This window comes from Choloepus didactylus, chromosome 2 (assembly GCF_015220235.1).
Source record: "Choloepus didactylus isolate mChoDid1 chromosome 2, mChoDid1.pri, whole genome shotgun sequence".
Classification (NCBI taxonomy): domain Eukaryota; kingdom Metazoa; phylum Chordata; class Mammalia; order Pilosa; family Megalonychidae; genus Choloepus; species Choloepus didactylus.
The window spans coordinates 138,526,025-138,544,496 of record NC_051308.1 but is presented as its reverse complement, the minus strand read 5'-3'; the positions used below and the strand labels follow the sequence as shown (position 1 = coordinate 138,544,496).

Below are 18,472 nucleotides of genomic sequence, written 5' to 3'. Positions count from 1 at the left end.
AAGACTATGTACAGATTTCTCTGCAGAAACCATGGAGGCAAGAAGACAGTGGCATGATATATTTAAGATACTAAACTAACTCTAAAGCAAACAGAAGGGAAGAAATAACAAAGATTAGAGCAGAAATAAATGCAATTGAGAACAGGAAAACAATAGAGAGAATCAACAAAACTAGAAGTTGGTTCTTTGAGAAAATCAATAAAATCGATGGACCACTGGCTAGGCTAACAAAAAAAAACAGAGAGCAGATGCAAATAAATGCAATCAGAAACGGGAAAGGAAATATAACTACTGATCCTGCAGAAATTAAGGAGATAATGAGAAGATACTATGAGCAACTATATGCTAATAAACTAGACTACTTAGATGAAATGGACAACTTCCTAGAAAAGCATAAACAACCAACATTAACTCAAGAAGAAATAGATGACCTCAACAAACTAATCACAAGTAAAGAGATTGAGTCAGTCATCAAAAGCTCCCAAAAAGGAAAAGCCCAGACCAGATGGTTTCACATGTGAATTCTACCAAGCATTCAAGAACGAATTAGTACCAATCCTGCTCAATCTCTTCAAAAAAATTGAAGAAGAGGGAAAGCTACCTAACTCTTTCTATGACACCATCATCACCCTAATACCAAAACCAGGCAAAGATACTACAAAAAAAGAAAATTATAGAACAATTTCTTTAATGAATATAGACGCAAAAATCCTCAACAAAATACTCGCAAATCGAATCCAGCAGCACATTAAAAGAATTATACACCACGACCAGGTGGGATTTATTCCAGGTATGCAAGGCTGGTTCAACACAAGAAAATCAATTAATGTAATACACCACATCAATAAATCAAAGCAGAAGAACCACATGATCATCTCGATTGATGCAGAAAAGGCATCTGACAAAATTCAACATCCTTTCCTGATGAAAACACTTCAAAGGATAGGAATAGAAGGGAACTTTTTCAATATGATAAAGGCAATATATGAAAAACCCACAGCTAACATCACACTCAATGGGGAGAGACTGAAAGCTTTTCCTCTAAGATCAGGAACAAGACAGGGATGCCCACTATCACCATTGTTATTCAACATTGTGCTAGAAGTTCTAGCTAGAGCAATTAGGCAAGAAAAAGAAATAAAAGGCATCCAAATTGGAGAGGAAGAAGTAAAACTTTCACTATTGCAGATGACATGATTCTATATATAGGAAATCCAGAAAAATCTACAGCAAAGCTACTAGAACTAGTCAATGAATACAGCAAAGTAGCAGGCTACAAGATCAACACACAAAAATCTGTAGTGTTCCTATACACAAGTAATGTGCAACAAGAGGAGGAAATCAAGAAAAAAATCCCATTTACAATAGCAACCAAAAGAATCAAGTATTGAGGAATAAACTTAACCAAGGACATAAAAGACCTTTACATAGAAAACTATAAGAAACTGCTAAAAGAAATTGAACAAGACCTGAAAAAATGGAAGAACATACCATGTTCATGGATTGGAAGACTGAATATAGTTAAAATGGCAATTTTACCTAAGCTGATTTACAGATTCAATGCAATACCAATTCAAATCCCAACAACTTACTTTACAGAAATAGAAAAACCAGTAACTAAATTTATTTGGAAGGGTAAGTTCCCCTGAATAGCCAAAAATATCTTGAGAAAGAGGAATGAAGTGGGAGGTCTCACACTACCTGACTTTGAAGCATATTACAAAGCTGCAGTGCTCAAAACAGCATGGTACTGGCATAAGGACAGATATACTGATCAATGGAATCAAATTGAGTGTTCAGAAGTAGACCCTCGCATCTACGGACAACTGATCTTTGATAAGGCAGTGAAGCCGAAGCAACTGGGAAACAGCAGCCTGTTTAATAAATGGTGTTTGGAGAACTGGATATCCATTTCCAAAAGAATGAAAGAGGATGTCTGTCTCACACCTTATACCAAAATTAACTCAAAGTGGATCAAAGACCTAAACATTAGCACCAAGACCATAAAACTCAGAAGAAAATGTAGGGCAACATCTTAAAGATCTTGTGATAAGAGGTGGTTTCTTAGACCTCACACCCAAGGCACGAGCCACCAAAGAACAAATAGACAAATGCGATCTCCTCAAAATTAAACACTTTTGTACATCAAAGGACTTTGTCAGAAAAGTAAAAAGGCAACCTACACAATGAGAGATGATATTTGGAAACCACATATCAGATAAGGGTTTAATATCCCGAATATATAAAGGAATCCTGCATCTCAATAACAGAAAGACAAAGAATCCAATTATAAAATGGGCAAAAAACATGAACAGACATTTTTCTGAAGAGGAAATACAAATGGCTCAAAAGCTTATGAAAAAATGCTCAACTTCACTGGCTATTAAGGAAATGCAAATCAAAACCACAATGAGATATCATCTCACACCCACCAGAATGGCCATTATCCATAAAACAGAAAATGACAAGTGCTGGAGAGGATGTGGAGAAAGAGGCACACTTATTCATTGTTGGTGGGAATGTAGAATGGTGCAACCACTCTGGAAGACAGTATGAAGGTTCCTCAGGAAGCTAAATATAGATTTGCCACATGACCCAGCTATTCCATTGCTAGGTATATACTTAGAGGAACTGAAACTTAAGACACAAACAGACATTTGTAAACCAATGTTTATTGCAGCATTATTCACAATTGCCAAGAGAAGGAAACAGTCCAAATGTCCATCAAAGGATGAGTGGATAAACAAACTGTGGTATATACACATGATGGAATATTATGCAGCTGTAAGACAGAACAAAGACATGGATCATGTAATAATGTGGATGAACCTTGAGGGCATTATGTTGAGTGAAGTTAGCCAGAAACAAAAGGACAGATTCTGTATGATCTCACTAATATGAACAAACATTAATGAACAAACTTTGGGAGTTAAAAGCTGACAACACAGGCGACCAGGAGATAGAAAGAGGGCAGAGACCAGCCATTTGATGCTGAAGGACTACAGAATGTTTAGGATTGATTGCATAGATCCAGAAATAGATAGCATAATACTGTGTGATGGTAGCACGGTATTGTAAGTACACTGAACAAAGATGTCTGTGAGTAAAGCTGAAAGAGGTGGGATAGGAGAATGTATGACACCAGAGGTAAAGATAGATGATAAAGACTGGGACTGTATAATGTGGCAAAAACTGGAGTGGTCAATGACTGTTACTAAATATACAAATATAAAAATGTTTTTGCATGTGGGAAAGCAAACGAATGTCAACCATGTAGAAAGTTGAAAAGGGGAGGGTATTCAGGTAAAAACATAATCAAAGCAAACTGGGGTCTATGGTCAAAAGTAACATTGTAATATACCTTCATCAAATGTAACAAAGACAATATGCCAATACTAAATGTATATGAGAGGGGGAATTAGGGGAGGAATATGGGATTCTTGGTAGTGGTGTTATTTGCTGTCCTTACTATTATATTGTATTGTATGACATGTTATTTTTCTTTTTATCATTTTTTTCTTATTGATAAAAAATAAAACAATTTTTCTTGTAGTAATCAGTATGTTCAAGTGCTGATTGTGGTGATAAATGTACAACTTTATGATGATACCATGAACAACTGATTGTACACTGCAGATAAATGTATGGTACGTGAATATAACTCTATAAAATTGTAGGAAAATATATATATATAGGAGTAAAAGTTTTGGAGAAAACATGGTGAGAGGGATGATGCCTCAGCAATATGGACTAACTACAATGTGTAAACTCAGAATTGAATCTTAGAACATAGCCTAACGTGGACATAATAATTGTAATAGTCCCTAGATTGTAAGCTCTTACAGCAGTTAACTCTATCCCTGAATTGTAATGCCTGTCTCTAAACTTTGAGATGCTGATCCCCTAGTGTATAACCTGATTGGTCTCTGGAACAATGCATATCTCTGAGACACCTGAAACTCAGAGCTAGAGCTCGGCAGATATGAATGTCAGTATTAGTGCATACAGCCACTGTCAAAAAAAAAAAAAAAAAGCTGAAAAAGAGCCCAGACTTCAATTAGTGATATGAATGAAGCAGGTCTGGTTAAGACCAGGGCAAGCCAGGCCAAAGGGTAAAGGTTGAAACTGATTGTGTTTTAAAACTTCAACTTCCATATGAGACCAAGGGAATAGATATCTATTTGGTACAGGATCTAAATTTTCTAAACGGTACAACTCTACAGTCGATTTGTTCAAATACCACAACTGCATGGAACTTTGAATAGGAAATGAGATACGGTAGGTTAGTATAGGCTGGAGTGAAATAGTGACACATCCCAGAGTAATTTGGGCAGATAATAAAAAATATATTTACAGCCTCCCCCTCCCCAGCCCGAGGATCTGGGGGAAGGTGTGGATGTGTTGGACATCCTCACCTGGACTGGTGTTCATGTTGTCACAAACATTGGGACTGGCGGTTTGATGTGCTGAGCCCTCGAGCATGGGACTTGCCCTTATGAAGCTCATTACCACAGAGGAGAGTTTAAACTTGCATGTAATGGTGCCTAACAGTCTCCCCCTGAGTACCTCTTTGTTGCTCAGATTTGGCACTCTCTCTCTCTAACTGAGCCATCTCGACAGGTGAACTCACTGCCCACCCCACTACGTGGGACCTGACTCCCAGGGGTGTAAATCTCCCTGGCAATGCAGAATATGACTCCCAGGGATGAATGTGGACCCAGCATCATGGGACTGAGAGTATCTTCTTGACCAAAAGGGGGATGCAAAATGAGACGAAATAGTTTCAGTGGCTGAGAGATTTCAAATGGAGTCGAGAGGTCACTCTGGTGGACATTCTTATGCACTATGTAGATAACACCTCTTAGGCTTTAACGTATTGGAATAGCTAGAAGTAAATACCTGAAACTACCAAACTCCAACCCAGCAGTCTGGACTCCTGAAGACAATTATATAATAATGTAGATTACAAGGGGTGACAGTGTGATTGTGAAGACCTTGTGGATTACACCCCCTTTATCTAGTGTATGGATGAGTAGAAAAATGTGGATAAAAACTAAAGGACAAATGGCGTGGGATGGGGGGATGATTTGGGTGTTCTTTTTTTCACTTTTATTTTTTATTCTTGTTCTGGTTCTTTCTGATGTAAGGAAAATGTTCAGAGATAGATTGTGGTGATGAACGCATAACTATGTTATCATACTGTGGACAGTGGATTGTATACCATGGATGATTGTATGGTGTATGAATGTATTTCAATAAAACTGAATTTAATAAAAAAAAAGTAATTGAATAATAAGGGGGGATGGAGGGAATGGGTTGTTTTGGATATTCTTTTTTACTTTTATTTTTATATTTATTTTTATTATTTTTTGGAGTAATGAAAATGTTAAAAATTGTGTTGATGAATGCACAACTATATGATGATACTGTGAACAACCGATTGTACACTTTAGATGATTATATGGTATGTGATTATATATCAATAAAATTGCAAGAAAAAATATTAAAAAAAAAAAAAAGAAATGGAGGATGTATGTCTGCACTTCCCCAATTTTTATTCCCACTGGAAAGTAAATATATGTACATTAAAAGAATGAAAAAGTGGAAATAAAAACCCAGATGCCAGTAGGTGTTCTAAAAAGAGTATATAAATTAGTTAAGTGTTGAAATGAAGTTCATAAGTGTACCATAACCTAATGAATTTAATCTAAGAATAAAGGAAGTTTTCAAATATATAATTTAAAGAGGATGTAAACTGGTAGAGAATGAAAAAAGTCACAGAGACAAGAATGAGCACGTCATTTGGATAAAAATCATGGAAGTTATTCTGATGGTTTCATGATTCAATAAGAGAAAACACTCCAAAGAAAGAATTTGTGAGATATATAAGAGCAGATTTCTCAAATCTTATAGAAGTAGAACTTAGTAATGGTATTTATCTTGACATATACACATATTCTTTGAGACTATTTCATTATATGACACTTTCAATTGCCATAGAGAATTTAAAATGCATACATTAGAAGTAAGGACATACAACCATCATATTGATTTCTTCAACTTTGTCTAATCACAGAAGTAAAAAACTCCAAGGAATTTTATAGAATTATAGAACTATACAATTACAGAGTTTATAAACTATTGATATTATAATCTTTGGATAGGTAAGTAAACAATACTATGGAAAAATACTCATGATATACAGTAAAAGGTGTTAGGTGAATAATGTTCCTTCAATAACAATAGGAAACTCACATTTTCTCCTTTGTCACCCTTGCTGCCTTTTTGTCCTGGTTCACCAATTTCACCCTGCAATTGAATGATACGAGTTAAAGTTTATCTCCAGTGTGCCATACCTGCCACTGCTTTGCCATCATTATCATTGAGTTATTAAATTTTACCTTTAATATTGGTGCATTGAGTTTAATGTCACCGCTTAAAATGTAAAAACCTTTGGCCCCTTCTGCTTCTAACTTTATATAATTGAATACCATGTAGACAAATACAAGTCAACTTAACTTTGAAGAATATTGCAAGTGGAATTGAGATCAATTTTTACCAGTGTACCCTAACAATGAAAGCACATTGATTTATACAGAAAATTAATTACACATTAATCAACAACTGCTTATCTTTTTTCTTCTAGTTTTCCAAATGCTAAAATAAATCACATTATCAGACTGCTAGTTCACAAAATTCTGCACAGGGTTTTACAATAGTATTAGAAAATACAACAAATTCAAGCATTTTAACAACATGGTCATACATTTGGAAACAAGAGCTTAGAATCTTTTCTTATAGGTTAGTAAAAGAAACAGAAGACTATGGTTATCAAATAAGTATTATAGCTCACTTTTAAGCCTTACTGTGAAAGATCCATGACAAATGGGCTAAATATATAAGTTTTTATTTTACATTTATTTCAGAAACTATATATTTTGAGAAAAATCAATAACCAACTTTGTCACCTATTATTTTCCTCCCTGCCACTGTTCTTTGCCTTTCCTGTTTACATCCCACAGATGATTTCCTGGAATAGATACCAATTCTCAACCTCTAAAATAAAACTTTTAAACACATAGAACATGCATGAAGCTTCGAAAAGGTCATCTTTGCTCTGCATCTAATTTTAAAAACATGAATCCAGAATTCTTGAGAAAAAAATAAACTTTTTTTCACAGGTTTTACTAACATGAATAAAACACACCAACCTTGTCCCCGTCTTCTCCAGGAGAGCCAGCAGGTCCAGCAGGACCGGGGAGACCCACGGGACCCTGCACTCCATCTCTCCCAGCTGGGCCCTGGGGACCTTTTTCTCCCTGAAGTGAAAATCCAGGAGATTGTTAATTTCCTGTAAGGAGCCTATAAATGAACCAACAGCCACAACTGTCATACCCTGGCTTCTATTCACAGGAAAATGTTAACGTTTCTAAGAAAAAAAACTCAAGTTGCAGATGATGACAAAAAGGGTCCCTCTCTTCTCTTACAACTTAGGATACTATTGTTGTTAAGAATTTATGAATTATAGATTGTGGTCCATAAAAATAATTAGATGCAACTTAGAATTTTTCCTTCAAACACATAGATTTTAAGCCAGTATTATATATTGATAAATCAAAATCTGTATGCTTGTGAAAATCTCACTAAGCCATATCTCCTCTTTGGTGACTTTACTGAAAAAGATGTGCAGTAGATGTCAGGCATAAAAAAATCATTTGTTCAATTGAAAAATATGACTTAGATATTTTGTAAGTAAACCTTTTCCATTTTAAACAAATTATTTCATGGATTTTCTTAGATGTTGGTATTTTAATTAATTGCTGCTGTACGACAAACCTGTTAGCTGTATTAATTTCTTTATTTTTGGCAATCACATTTTTCCTGTTTTTTAATTTATCTATATTGCATACTTTTAAAAACTTTTATTTGCCTTGTTAATAAGAACAGTCTCTATTTCCCATAAAGAATCCTTTTTAGGGTTTAAAATAATTTTTTAAAAGCCAAGATTACATCAATTTTTCACAAGACAGTATTCCTGATTGCCATCAATGATTCTCTTATCCTGTTACACAAGCCGGGAATCTACAAGTCATTAGGATTTGTGTTTGCATTAGACCCTTTCCCCCACTTCCCTCACCACCTCCTGTCCCTTTGTAATGACCTGCTTTTAGCTCTTAAAAAATGTTTCACTTCAATCTCCTTAAAAGTGCTCAGTATACTGTAAAGTTGTTTGGGCAAAGCTTTGGTGTCTGTGGTTGACTGGAGATTGTAAAAGTTGTGAGAAGAAAGCAAAGAATTTTTTTCCCTAATTTTTTATTAGTAACATTTCAGAAAATAATGTCTGTAATGCAACACTGTTGAATTTTCAAAACAATTATTTAGCAGGAAATGTTGTTTTAAAGAAAAATTCTTATCACATTAAAGATGCTTTTTCAAAGCTACCAAAATTTTATCTTCAGGCACCTTAGCTCCATCCCAACACTGTATCTGTTTATGAAAGGTAATGGATTAAGGAAACACTCTTTTTAATTTGGAAACAGTTGCATAATATCACAGATTAATGAGAGAAAGTTTATGGACAAGTTAAAAAATCAACTAGCTCAAAGAGAAGTCATAATGATAAAGAAGTATTTTGAAAATCATAAATTTAAATTGAATTATACATGTCAAGATTTGGGTATATAAAATTATTCAACTTACATTTTGGTGCATTTATACCAGCAATTTTTACCTACATTTACTGAATGAGTTTTTGTTTTTTGTTTTTTTTTTTTTTTAATAATCTCAGAAGAAGGAGAGAATGCATTTATTATTTTTAAATTAATATGATTAACACAGAAACAAGAGTCAAAACTGGGGGTGGGGTCCTGACAAAGAAACACAAACCTAATGAATAGAATAGAGCACATCAATTAAATATACAAATTTAAAGTCCAGTAAATATAAGATAATTGGTCAGTTGTTTCCCATCTCACTCATTGTAGATCAAAGCACAAATTACATGGAATGGCAGCTACTTACTATGGATTTCATTTATAGACTATGGAAATGACTGGAAATAAAGTTGTATTACAAGAGGAGTGAAAAGTTCACACTTTTCTAATATAAAGCAGCAAGGTATAATTTTAATCAAAACTCCAATTTTATATTTTAAAAGGAGCAAATTCAAAAGCCTTTTACATTAGTAATATCCAACTCCCTCACAGGTATCAGGGTCTCATAAAGTGTAAGAAAATGTCATCTCCTTTAATTGAATTTGATATTTTCTCTATAATAAATATAAAAAGAGGTATGTTTATATGCCAGGCACAAGTGCAGAAGAAATGCAGTGGGGTATGAAAAGCTAATATTCTTGAATGAAAAGTAACAACTTGTGCATGCAGCAGTATAATATATCTTCTCCTTGAAATTACTTACAGGAGCACCTTTCTCTCCAGCTGGACCAGGAGGACCCTGGGGTCCTGGACGCCCAGGCAAACCAATGGGGCCAGCTGTACCTGCTGATCCGCGTTCTCCTGGTGAACCCTAGCACACGGGAAAATAAGTATTTTGTTATTTATGATGGAAAGAGTGACACTGGTTTAAGAGTCATTCATTTAACAACAGAATCTTCCAGTCTAATAAATAATATAAAAGTAATTTTTATACAATTTTTAGATCCCAAAGAGGAGCAACTGCACCCACTATTGGAAAGATTCATTTTTTAGCCCCAATATTAAGCAGAGATATTGAGGTTAGGAAATATTTATGAGAGGAAACATATTTCAAATTTATTCATCTTTAATATTTTATATATTTTATCTTTTTCATCTACATGTTCATAATTGTTCACAATGCCTTATAATATATATATATATATATGCAATAAATACCTCCTATACAATTTTCTCCCTATATTATTATGGATTGGCAGAATACATTTCTTAGAATAGTAGTTCTCAAAGTGAATCCTGAGCTTCACCTCAAACTTACCGAATCAAATTTCAAAATCCTAAAAATGATTTTAGAAAACATCTTTGTATTAGGCAACACATATAATTTTTACATAATAAAGTGTGATAGTCACTATCCCAGAGTTTGGATTTTTTTTCCCCAGAGATTAAGTCCTTAAATTTTTCTTAGAGACCTCCAGAGACGACTGGAGCATTTTTAATTCATTTGCTTTATACAAAAATAATTAATATGTGAAAATTTCTGAAAATAACAATGTGGATACTGCTTGCATATTAATTACCTAAAGCAACAATCTAAGGAAACACTAATTCAGGAAAGACTAAAAGAAATGCAAGCATATATTTACTAAGTGGTGTAAAGCTCAATTGTAACTTATTTACTACTTCCAATTTTATTTCCTGAAAGATAGCAAGGATATTGTCTTCAGATTAGATTCCTAGATGGATGGTTAACTTACAATTTATCATTTTCTTACATGATTGAACTAGATGTGGATATTAGGAAATATGATTATTAGTACTTGTCCTAAATAAATACAATGTTTAGATAATAATATCATTTCAAAACCCAGAGTAAATGATTTATAAAAGATCAGAAGATATATTTTCTAATGTTATAGCTCCCATACAATTGGGAAGTATTTTATTATGCAATGTGAATTATTGAATTTGATCATAATTTATATTTTTATTAGAGAACTAATTACAAATGACTATAAGAATAACAATAACAGCAGTTTATATATACATAGTGCTTTATAATTTACAAAGCAGTTTTACACTCATTTTGTCATTTTATTTTCAAAAAAATTCCATAAGATTGGTTCTGAAGTTGTAACATTTCAGTTTTTAAAATGAGGAACCTGTAGCTCAAAGAGGTCACATAACTAGTCAAGGGAAAACCCTAACATTGTACAGTATGCCGTGAGCATTCTCCACAAAACAACTCAATGCTTCTCTCCGATGAGGACATCAATGACTCTCTCTTTAGTTGAGATTTCTTTAAATTCAAGTCCAATCAATTGTACTGAAGTAGTCAACCACAGAAAAGAATTACAAGTAAATTCACTACTTAATTTCCTGATCTTTCTTTTTTCTGGCTAAATTCACAAGCTACATAGAGTAATTTTTAGTTAGCCAGTTATCTGAATATTAAGACAGTTGAAATAAATGGAGGGGATAGAGTTGAGCTATAGGAAATAATATAAGAGTAGCATAAAAAAAAGTGATTTGGTGTCTCATTTTCCTTTTTTTATGACTACTTGAACCACTATTTTAAGTTTTCTAATTATGGGATATCTTAAGCTTAGGAGGAAGAAATAATTTAGAGAAACCTTTCCAAAAATATGTGTATAAGACGTTGTGAGATCTGGACTTGATATTAACAAGAGTGGTATTTTTGAGATATAAGTAAATATTTTAAAAATAAACCTAGAAAGTGTTCTTCATATTGCATAATAATTATCTAATGAAGAGAGATGTGAAAATTAAACTTTTAACAATAAACTTTTCCAAATTCCAAAGAGGAAGCTACTGTTAAAAGGAAAGATGCAGTTAGTATTTTTCAGAGAATAAACATCTACCCTTCTGTCAAGGTATGTTCTTTTTTATTTTTAATATTAAATATTTATATGAAAAAAAGTCAACCATTAGTGGTATAACTGTTAAGTAGGTTGCAGATTTCTGGTGAGTGAGTTCAGAGGTCAGTGCAGGAGAGAAAAATAAGTCCTCTAAAAGTTTTATATTCAAGAAGTGCAGTGCTAAAACAGAAAAGAATGTGAAGATTTGCCTCTAATTATTACAGTGTGGAAAGGAGAGAGTGAAGATTGGGAGAAAGAAAGAGAAGGAACGATGGAGGGAGACAGATGGAGAGAGAGAAAACTAGATAGAGAAGAATGAAGAGAAGGAGGTTCATGAAATTGAGAGATAAGCAAAAATATTCCTTGAATTACTAAAAGGAGAGAGAAAAAAAGTTCAGTAATAGCAGTATTCCATTTTAGCAATAGAAAAATTTCAACAGAAGACAATATGCAATGTGATCAGAGTAATTCTGTTTTATTTAGATTAACATTAACACCCCCTAAATATAAATCCTCACTTATCTGAAAATGTGATTTATTGAGGATGAATGGGCACACATAGTAAATATGTTACATTTTGTTTTATCACTTCACTTATACAACCTCAGAAAGGGATTACTGCCCATTAGTGTTATCAAATGTAAAATAAGTGTTCAGTTTAAGTACTAAGATATTTTATTTGTAATTGGCTATACAAAAAGAGTTGCATTTTTGATCTGTTGGGACATGAAATCTTTCTCTTTTCAATTTCCCTTTTAAATTGAACTCTGTTTGAAGAAGACCCAAGGAAAATAACAAACTATGTTGAGGCAGACAGCTATGAGACTGGAAATGATAAGGAAGGGAATCATGAAAAAGAGGTTTCTACTTGGAGAGATTACCATATCCCAATTATTGAGCCTACTATTTAGCAATTATTGTGCTAAGTACTTTGCACAATAAATAAATAATTGTGTACTTTTATTCCTGTATCATCTGCATATTTTAAGTGAAAACCATAAGGCTCAGGTCTAGTTGAAATGCCCTAATTACGAAGTTTATTCCTACAATATTGAATAGTTCATAAATGGTGAGGATTTTTCGCCATCAGATTGTACCAATATAATTCATATATAGTATGCCAAATTTTTAGAGGTAGAAGAAATATGGGTATTCAAGGTCACTTTTATCACAAGGTCATTGTTGGTGGAACACTCTCTAATATGAAAAAATTTAAAAGAGCTGATGACCTTTATTAATGATGACCTTTATTTCTTTTATCCAAATTGTCATTCGCCATTGTTCATTTAGTTCACAAGAGCTTTTCTATAAAATTTTTTAGGATCTGGGTCCTGTGTATTATTGTTTATAAGCTTATTTTTAATTCTGAGCAATAACAACAACAAAGAATTGTTTTCAGTTTTGATAATTATTCAATACATGGTGTCACCTGAGACATTAAGGAACTTATAAAAACTTCAATATTCTTTTCTGATCTATGAAGAACTCTCAACCAGCTTGAAATCATGCATCATTTTGAGAATATATTTATCCTTGATCTTTCCAGAAAAATGTTCATATGCACATATTCACAAACATGGTGTTTTTACTTTGTATTTTAGTATCCTAATGTGCACCTCATTTTCTCCAAAAATAGTTTCTCTCTCACTGTCCCTCTAAACCAATATTCCCATTTTTGCCTCTGAATATTTGGTCACTCATCTCCTGACTTGGAAAGGCATTGATCTTTTCCTGTCTATTCAAATTCCAGCCTTTCTTCAGACTCAGGTCATCCTCCACCTCACCTCAAAACTGCAGTGCTCTGAAAATCAGAAACATGAGAACTTCTAAAAACTCTTCACACAGTGTGCCATAGTGCTCTAGACTTTCTATCATTTTTTGAATGAATTAATATAGCATTTGGCGTACTGAATTTATCTTGCAAATATCTCCATGTTCTCTCTTCATTAATACATCCAAAGTACAAAATATTTACTGCATATATATAAATAACTATGATATAAATAATAGTACTAATACACACAAGAACATAGTAAAATTAGAGATTTGCTTTGGTATATATAAGTTTAAATAATTATATATCAATGGAATTGAATTGAGAATTCAGAGATAGACCCCCAGATCTACAGCCAACAGATCTTTGATAAGGTCCCCAAAGCCACTGAACTGGGATATAACAGTCTTTTCAACAAATGGGGCTGGGAGAGTTGGATAGCCATATCCAAAAGAATGAAAGAGGACCCCTACCTCACACCCTACACAAAAATTAACCAAAAGTGAATCAAAGACCTCAATATAAAAGACAGTACCATAAAACTCCTAGAAGATAATGTAGCTAAACATCTTCAAGACCTTGTATTAGGTGGCCACTTCCTAGACCTTACACCCAAAGCACAAGCAACAAAAGAAAAAATAGATAAATGGGAACTCCACAAGCTTAGAAGTTTCTGTACCTCAAAGGAATTTGTCAAAAAGGTGAAGAGGCAGACAACTCAATGGGAAAAAAATTTTGGAAACCATGTATCTGACAAAAGACTGATATCTTGCATATATAAAGAAATCCTGCAACTCAGTGACAAGAGTACAGACAGCCCAATTATAAAATGGGCAAAAGATATGAAAAGACAGTTCTCTGAAGAGGAACTAAAAATGGCCAAGAAACACATGAAAAAATGTTCAGTTTCACTAGCTATTAGAGAGACGCAAATTAAGACCACAATGAGATACCATCTCACACCAATTAGAATGGCTGCCATTAAACAAACAGGAAACTACAAATGCTGGAGAGGATGTGGAAAAATTGGAACTCTTATTCATTGTTGGTGGGACTGTAAAATAGTTCAGCCACTCTGGAAGTCAGTCTGGAAGTTCCTTAGAAAACTAGATATAGAGTTACCCTTCAATACAGCGATTGCACTTCTCGGTATATCTGAAAGCATATACCAGAAGCTCTGAAAGCAGTGACATGAACAGATATCTGCACACCAATGTTCATAGCAGCATCATTCACAATTGCGAAGAGATGCAGACAACCCAAATGTCCTTCAACAGATGAGTGGATAAACAAAATGTGGTATATACACACAATGGAATACTACGCGGCAGTAAGAAGGAACAATATCGTGAAACATATGACAACATGGATGAACCTTGAAGACATAATGCTGAATGAAATAAGCCAGGCACAAAAAGAGAAATATTATATGCTACCACTGGTGTGAACATTGCAAAATGTAAAACACATGGTTTATAATGCAAAATATAGGGAAACTAGCGATAAAGAGCAATTAATGGAGGGGGAATGATAACCCACTAAGAACAGATAAACTATCATCGGTAAATTTAACATTCTGGGAATGCCCAGAAATGACTATGGTTTGTTAATTTCTAATGGCTATGGTAGGAACAAGTTCATAGAAATGTTGCTGTATTAGGTTATTTTCTTGGGGTAGAGTAGGAACATGTTGGAAGTAAAGTAGTTATTTTAGGTTACTTGTCTTTTTCTTACTCCCTTGTTATGTTATGGTTTGTTTGAAATTTTTTTACTATATGTTTTTTTTTAATTTTTATTTTTTCATATAGTTAATTTAAAAAAAAAAAGAGTTAATTAAAAAAAAAAATGAAAAAAATAGGCAGAGCCCCCTTGAGCTGGTGGAGAATTTAGGGGTCTTGGGCTTCCCCACCTCGATGGTTGCTGATGTGCTCACAGACATAGGGGACTGGTGGTTTCATGGGCTGTGCCCTCTACCACGGGACTTGCCCTTGGGAAGACTGTTGCTGCAAAGGAGAGGCTAGGCCTGCCTATAATTGTGCCTAAGAGCCTCCTCCCGAACGCCACTTTGTTGCTCAGATGTGGCTCTCTCTCTCTAGCTAAGCCAACTTGAAAGGTGAAATCACTGCCCCCCCCCCCCCATATGTGGGATCTGACACCCAGGGGAGTTAATCTCCCTGGCAATGTGGAATATGACTCCTGGGGAGGAATCTAGACCCAGCATCATGGAATGGAGAACATCTTCTTGACCAAAAGGGGGATGTGAAAGGAAATGAAATAAGCTTCAGTGGCAGAGAGATTCCAAAAGGAGCCGAGAGGTCACTCTGGTGGGCACTCTTAAGCACAATATAGGCAACTCTTTTCAGGTTCTAATGAATTGGAATAGCTAGCAGTAAATACCTGAAACTATCAAACTACAACCCAGAACCTATGAATCTTGAGGACAATTGTATAAAAATGTAGCTTATGAGGGGTGACAATGTGATTGGGAAAGCCATATGGATCACACTCCCCTTTGTCCAGTATATGGATGAATTAGAAGAAAAATGGGGGCAAAAAAAAAAAGGCACCCAGTGTTCTTTTTTATTTTAACTGCTCTTTTTCTCTTTAATTTTTATTCTTATTATTTTTGTGAGTGTGGTAATGAAAGTGTTGAAAAATTAATTTTGGTGATGAATGCACAACTATATAATGGTACTGTGAACAACTGAATGTACGCTTTGTATGCCTGCATGGTATATGAATATATCTCAATAAAAGTGAATTAAAAAAAAGAATTATATAGTATTATAAATATGTGAACAGGATTATACGCTAAAAATTTAGGATCTAAAAAGTGTTCATTATTGTCAATACAAGATTCCTAAATTTTCAGAACATACTTTGAATGTGTATTTTCCTTAGAAAACGTACTATGAGAATTTAAATAAATATGTATTACTTTAAATAGATACATTATGATTGGTATGTTAAATGAAAATAATTCATGGCTTTTACTTTTAGAAAAGAATAGTTGCTAATTTTGTACTGAAGTGTGTTCAATATTTAAATTTAAGCAACAGAATTCAAATAATTATTTTAATGTATCTCCAGTAGAGAAAGAATGCCAATTTGAATCTATGGCAACGGGTATAGTTTATAGAACTTATATACTATTTTTATTACAAAGTTCAAATATTTTAATTTTTTCCTTGAAACATTCATAAGATTAAATTTCAAATTGCTATCTTGCTTGTGAAGCCATCTTTAAAATTAATAACAAAAAACATTCTTTCCTGTAGTTGAAATATCGCTCATGATCTTGTCACAGATCATAAACTTTGAAATAATGCATAAAAAAGAAGACAATTTTTGATGTATATTTTTGCCCTAAAGTAAAACTGCAATTTCCTTCCCATTAGTTATTTCAAACATTCTATAAGCCTTAATAGTTTAATAACAGCATGCTCTGCAGTGATTTTATTTTATGCATCTATAAATGAAAAGTCAAAATCTCTGATGGTATCAGCTGATTAAGTAAATGATATAGCAAACTTGAAAATATCATTTAAATATTTGCAGGACAACTTTATAAAGACTAACTTTAATGAATCCCTTAATCCCACCTGAATTGAATCACTGGAGAATTCCCGTTTAGCAAAATGAAAATTTAAACCCTGTGGTAAAAAAGGATCCACTTATGCATTCAACAAAAATGTAGTGAGAATCTACTATCTTTTGACACCAACTGGGAATACAAAATGTACTAGCCTTTGAGAAACTCACACTTCAGATGTATTTTTTTCAAAAAGGGTAGGCATTTATCATGACAGAAATTAGTGGATTGCTGAATAGCTAGCTATAGTAAAGAATAAAGGGCTTTGTAAATTGCACATAAACAAATAACTACATCTAAAATGTTTGGGATTTAATATAGGTCAAATGGGCAAAAACAAGTTTCACAAGGGTAGGAATTTGTGCTTGTTTTTTTTCTTTTGTTTGTTTGTTTTTTTCCCAATGATTCCCAGCATTTCAAGTAATGTCTGTCACATAGCAGGCCCTCCCTAAATAAGTGAATCCATCGTATGTGTGATCTTTCCCTTTTGGATCTTGAGTAAATTGATTAACCTTTTCATGACATTTTCTCACCAATAAAATGGTGATAATAATAGTTTGCCTTGGGTTTGGGGAGTTTTTGATGTGGTGATACATGTAAAGCTGTTTGAACAATGCCTGCCTTAAAGTATGAATTCAATTCATGTTGGAGAACTATACATGCACTTCAAAATAGATATGCAATCTCAAATAACTGTAGTAGTGATCGTTTACAGAGGAGAAAAGTAGAGTCCAGAAGGCTATACACTATATCTGAGGTCACAAAGATAAAAGAAGGGTAAAACTCTTTCCAGGTACATAGGTCTTTAAACCTATTCATTGAAGCTGTCTGTATATTCATCTCCTTAAAGGAATGGTAACTATTTTACACATCAAAAGTGCTTAACTGGAAAGAAGTCACAGAAAGAGGGGCTAAAATACACAGAAATATCATCTTTCTAACTTAAGATTTAAATAGCAAAGGACATGTGGCAAAGTAAAGGTTTCCTAAAGCAATAGTAAGTATTGAATAGTATGAACGATACTGACAATACTTTCCTTATTTCATACCAAATATTAATCACTACATAAATATGTGAATTTTTCTCCTTTTCAACTAAAAAGTTAACATTGTGTGCTTTTAAACAGGAAGGATTTTCATTTCTCCATTTAGTTAGTATCTCTTTAATATTATGTAAGTTTATCCCCTTCTGCAGCCTCTTCCCTCAAACCTTACAATAGTAATGAAATAAGAAGCAATAGCATCAGTTCATGTTTTTGAAGCAATGAAATAATGGATATTTCTTTAATGCTAAACTCAGAAGAGAGCACCAAAATAAATATGCCCTTAGTTTCTTTAGCTGGGTGTTTCACATTCTGAGGAGCATTTGTAAAGTAAATGGAAATGGTAAACAGAGAAATCATCTCATCAGCATTCAGTTAAAATGCAGCCCACTAGAGAGAATAAAAACATAAATACAAAATGCATTCTTATGAAACAGAGCTGTACAAATAGAAGGCTGCCCCTTTCTCTTTAAGGCCAAGTTGACCTTCACGGCAAAACTAGCATGGAGGGCAACTCTTACCCTCCAGAT

General features: G+C 33.7%; 1 protein-coding gene across 1 annotated transcript in view; it reads right to left on the bottom strand.

Annotated features, from left to right (window-relative positions):
• Positions 1–18,472, bottom strand: part of COL11A1 (collagen type XI alpha 1 chain) — a 235,964-nt gene that overhangs the window by 65,050 nt on the left and 152,442 nt on the right. Inside the window, exons 42-44 of the mRNA XM_037815603.1 lie at positions 9,418–9,525; positions 7,212–7,319; positions 6,256–6,309 (exon numbers count right to left, since the gene is read on the bottom strand). Coding sequence (XP_037671531.1) covers positions 6,256–6,309; positions 7,212–7,319; positions 9,418–9,525 — 270 coding nt within the window. The remainder of the gene's footprint in view (positions 1–6,255; positions 6,310–7,211; positions 7,320–9,417; positions 9,526–18,472) is intronic.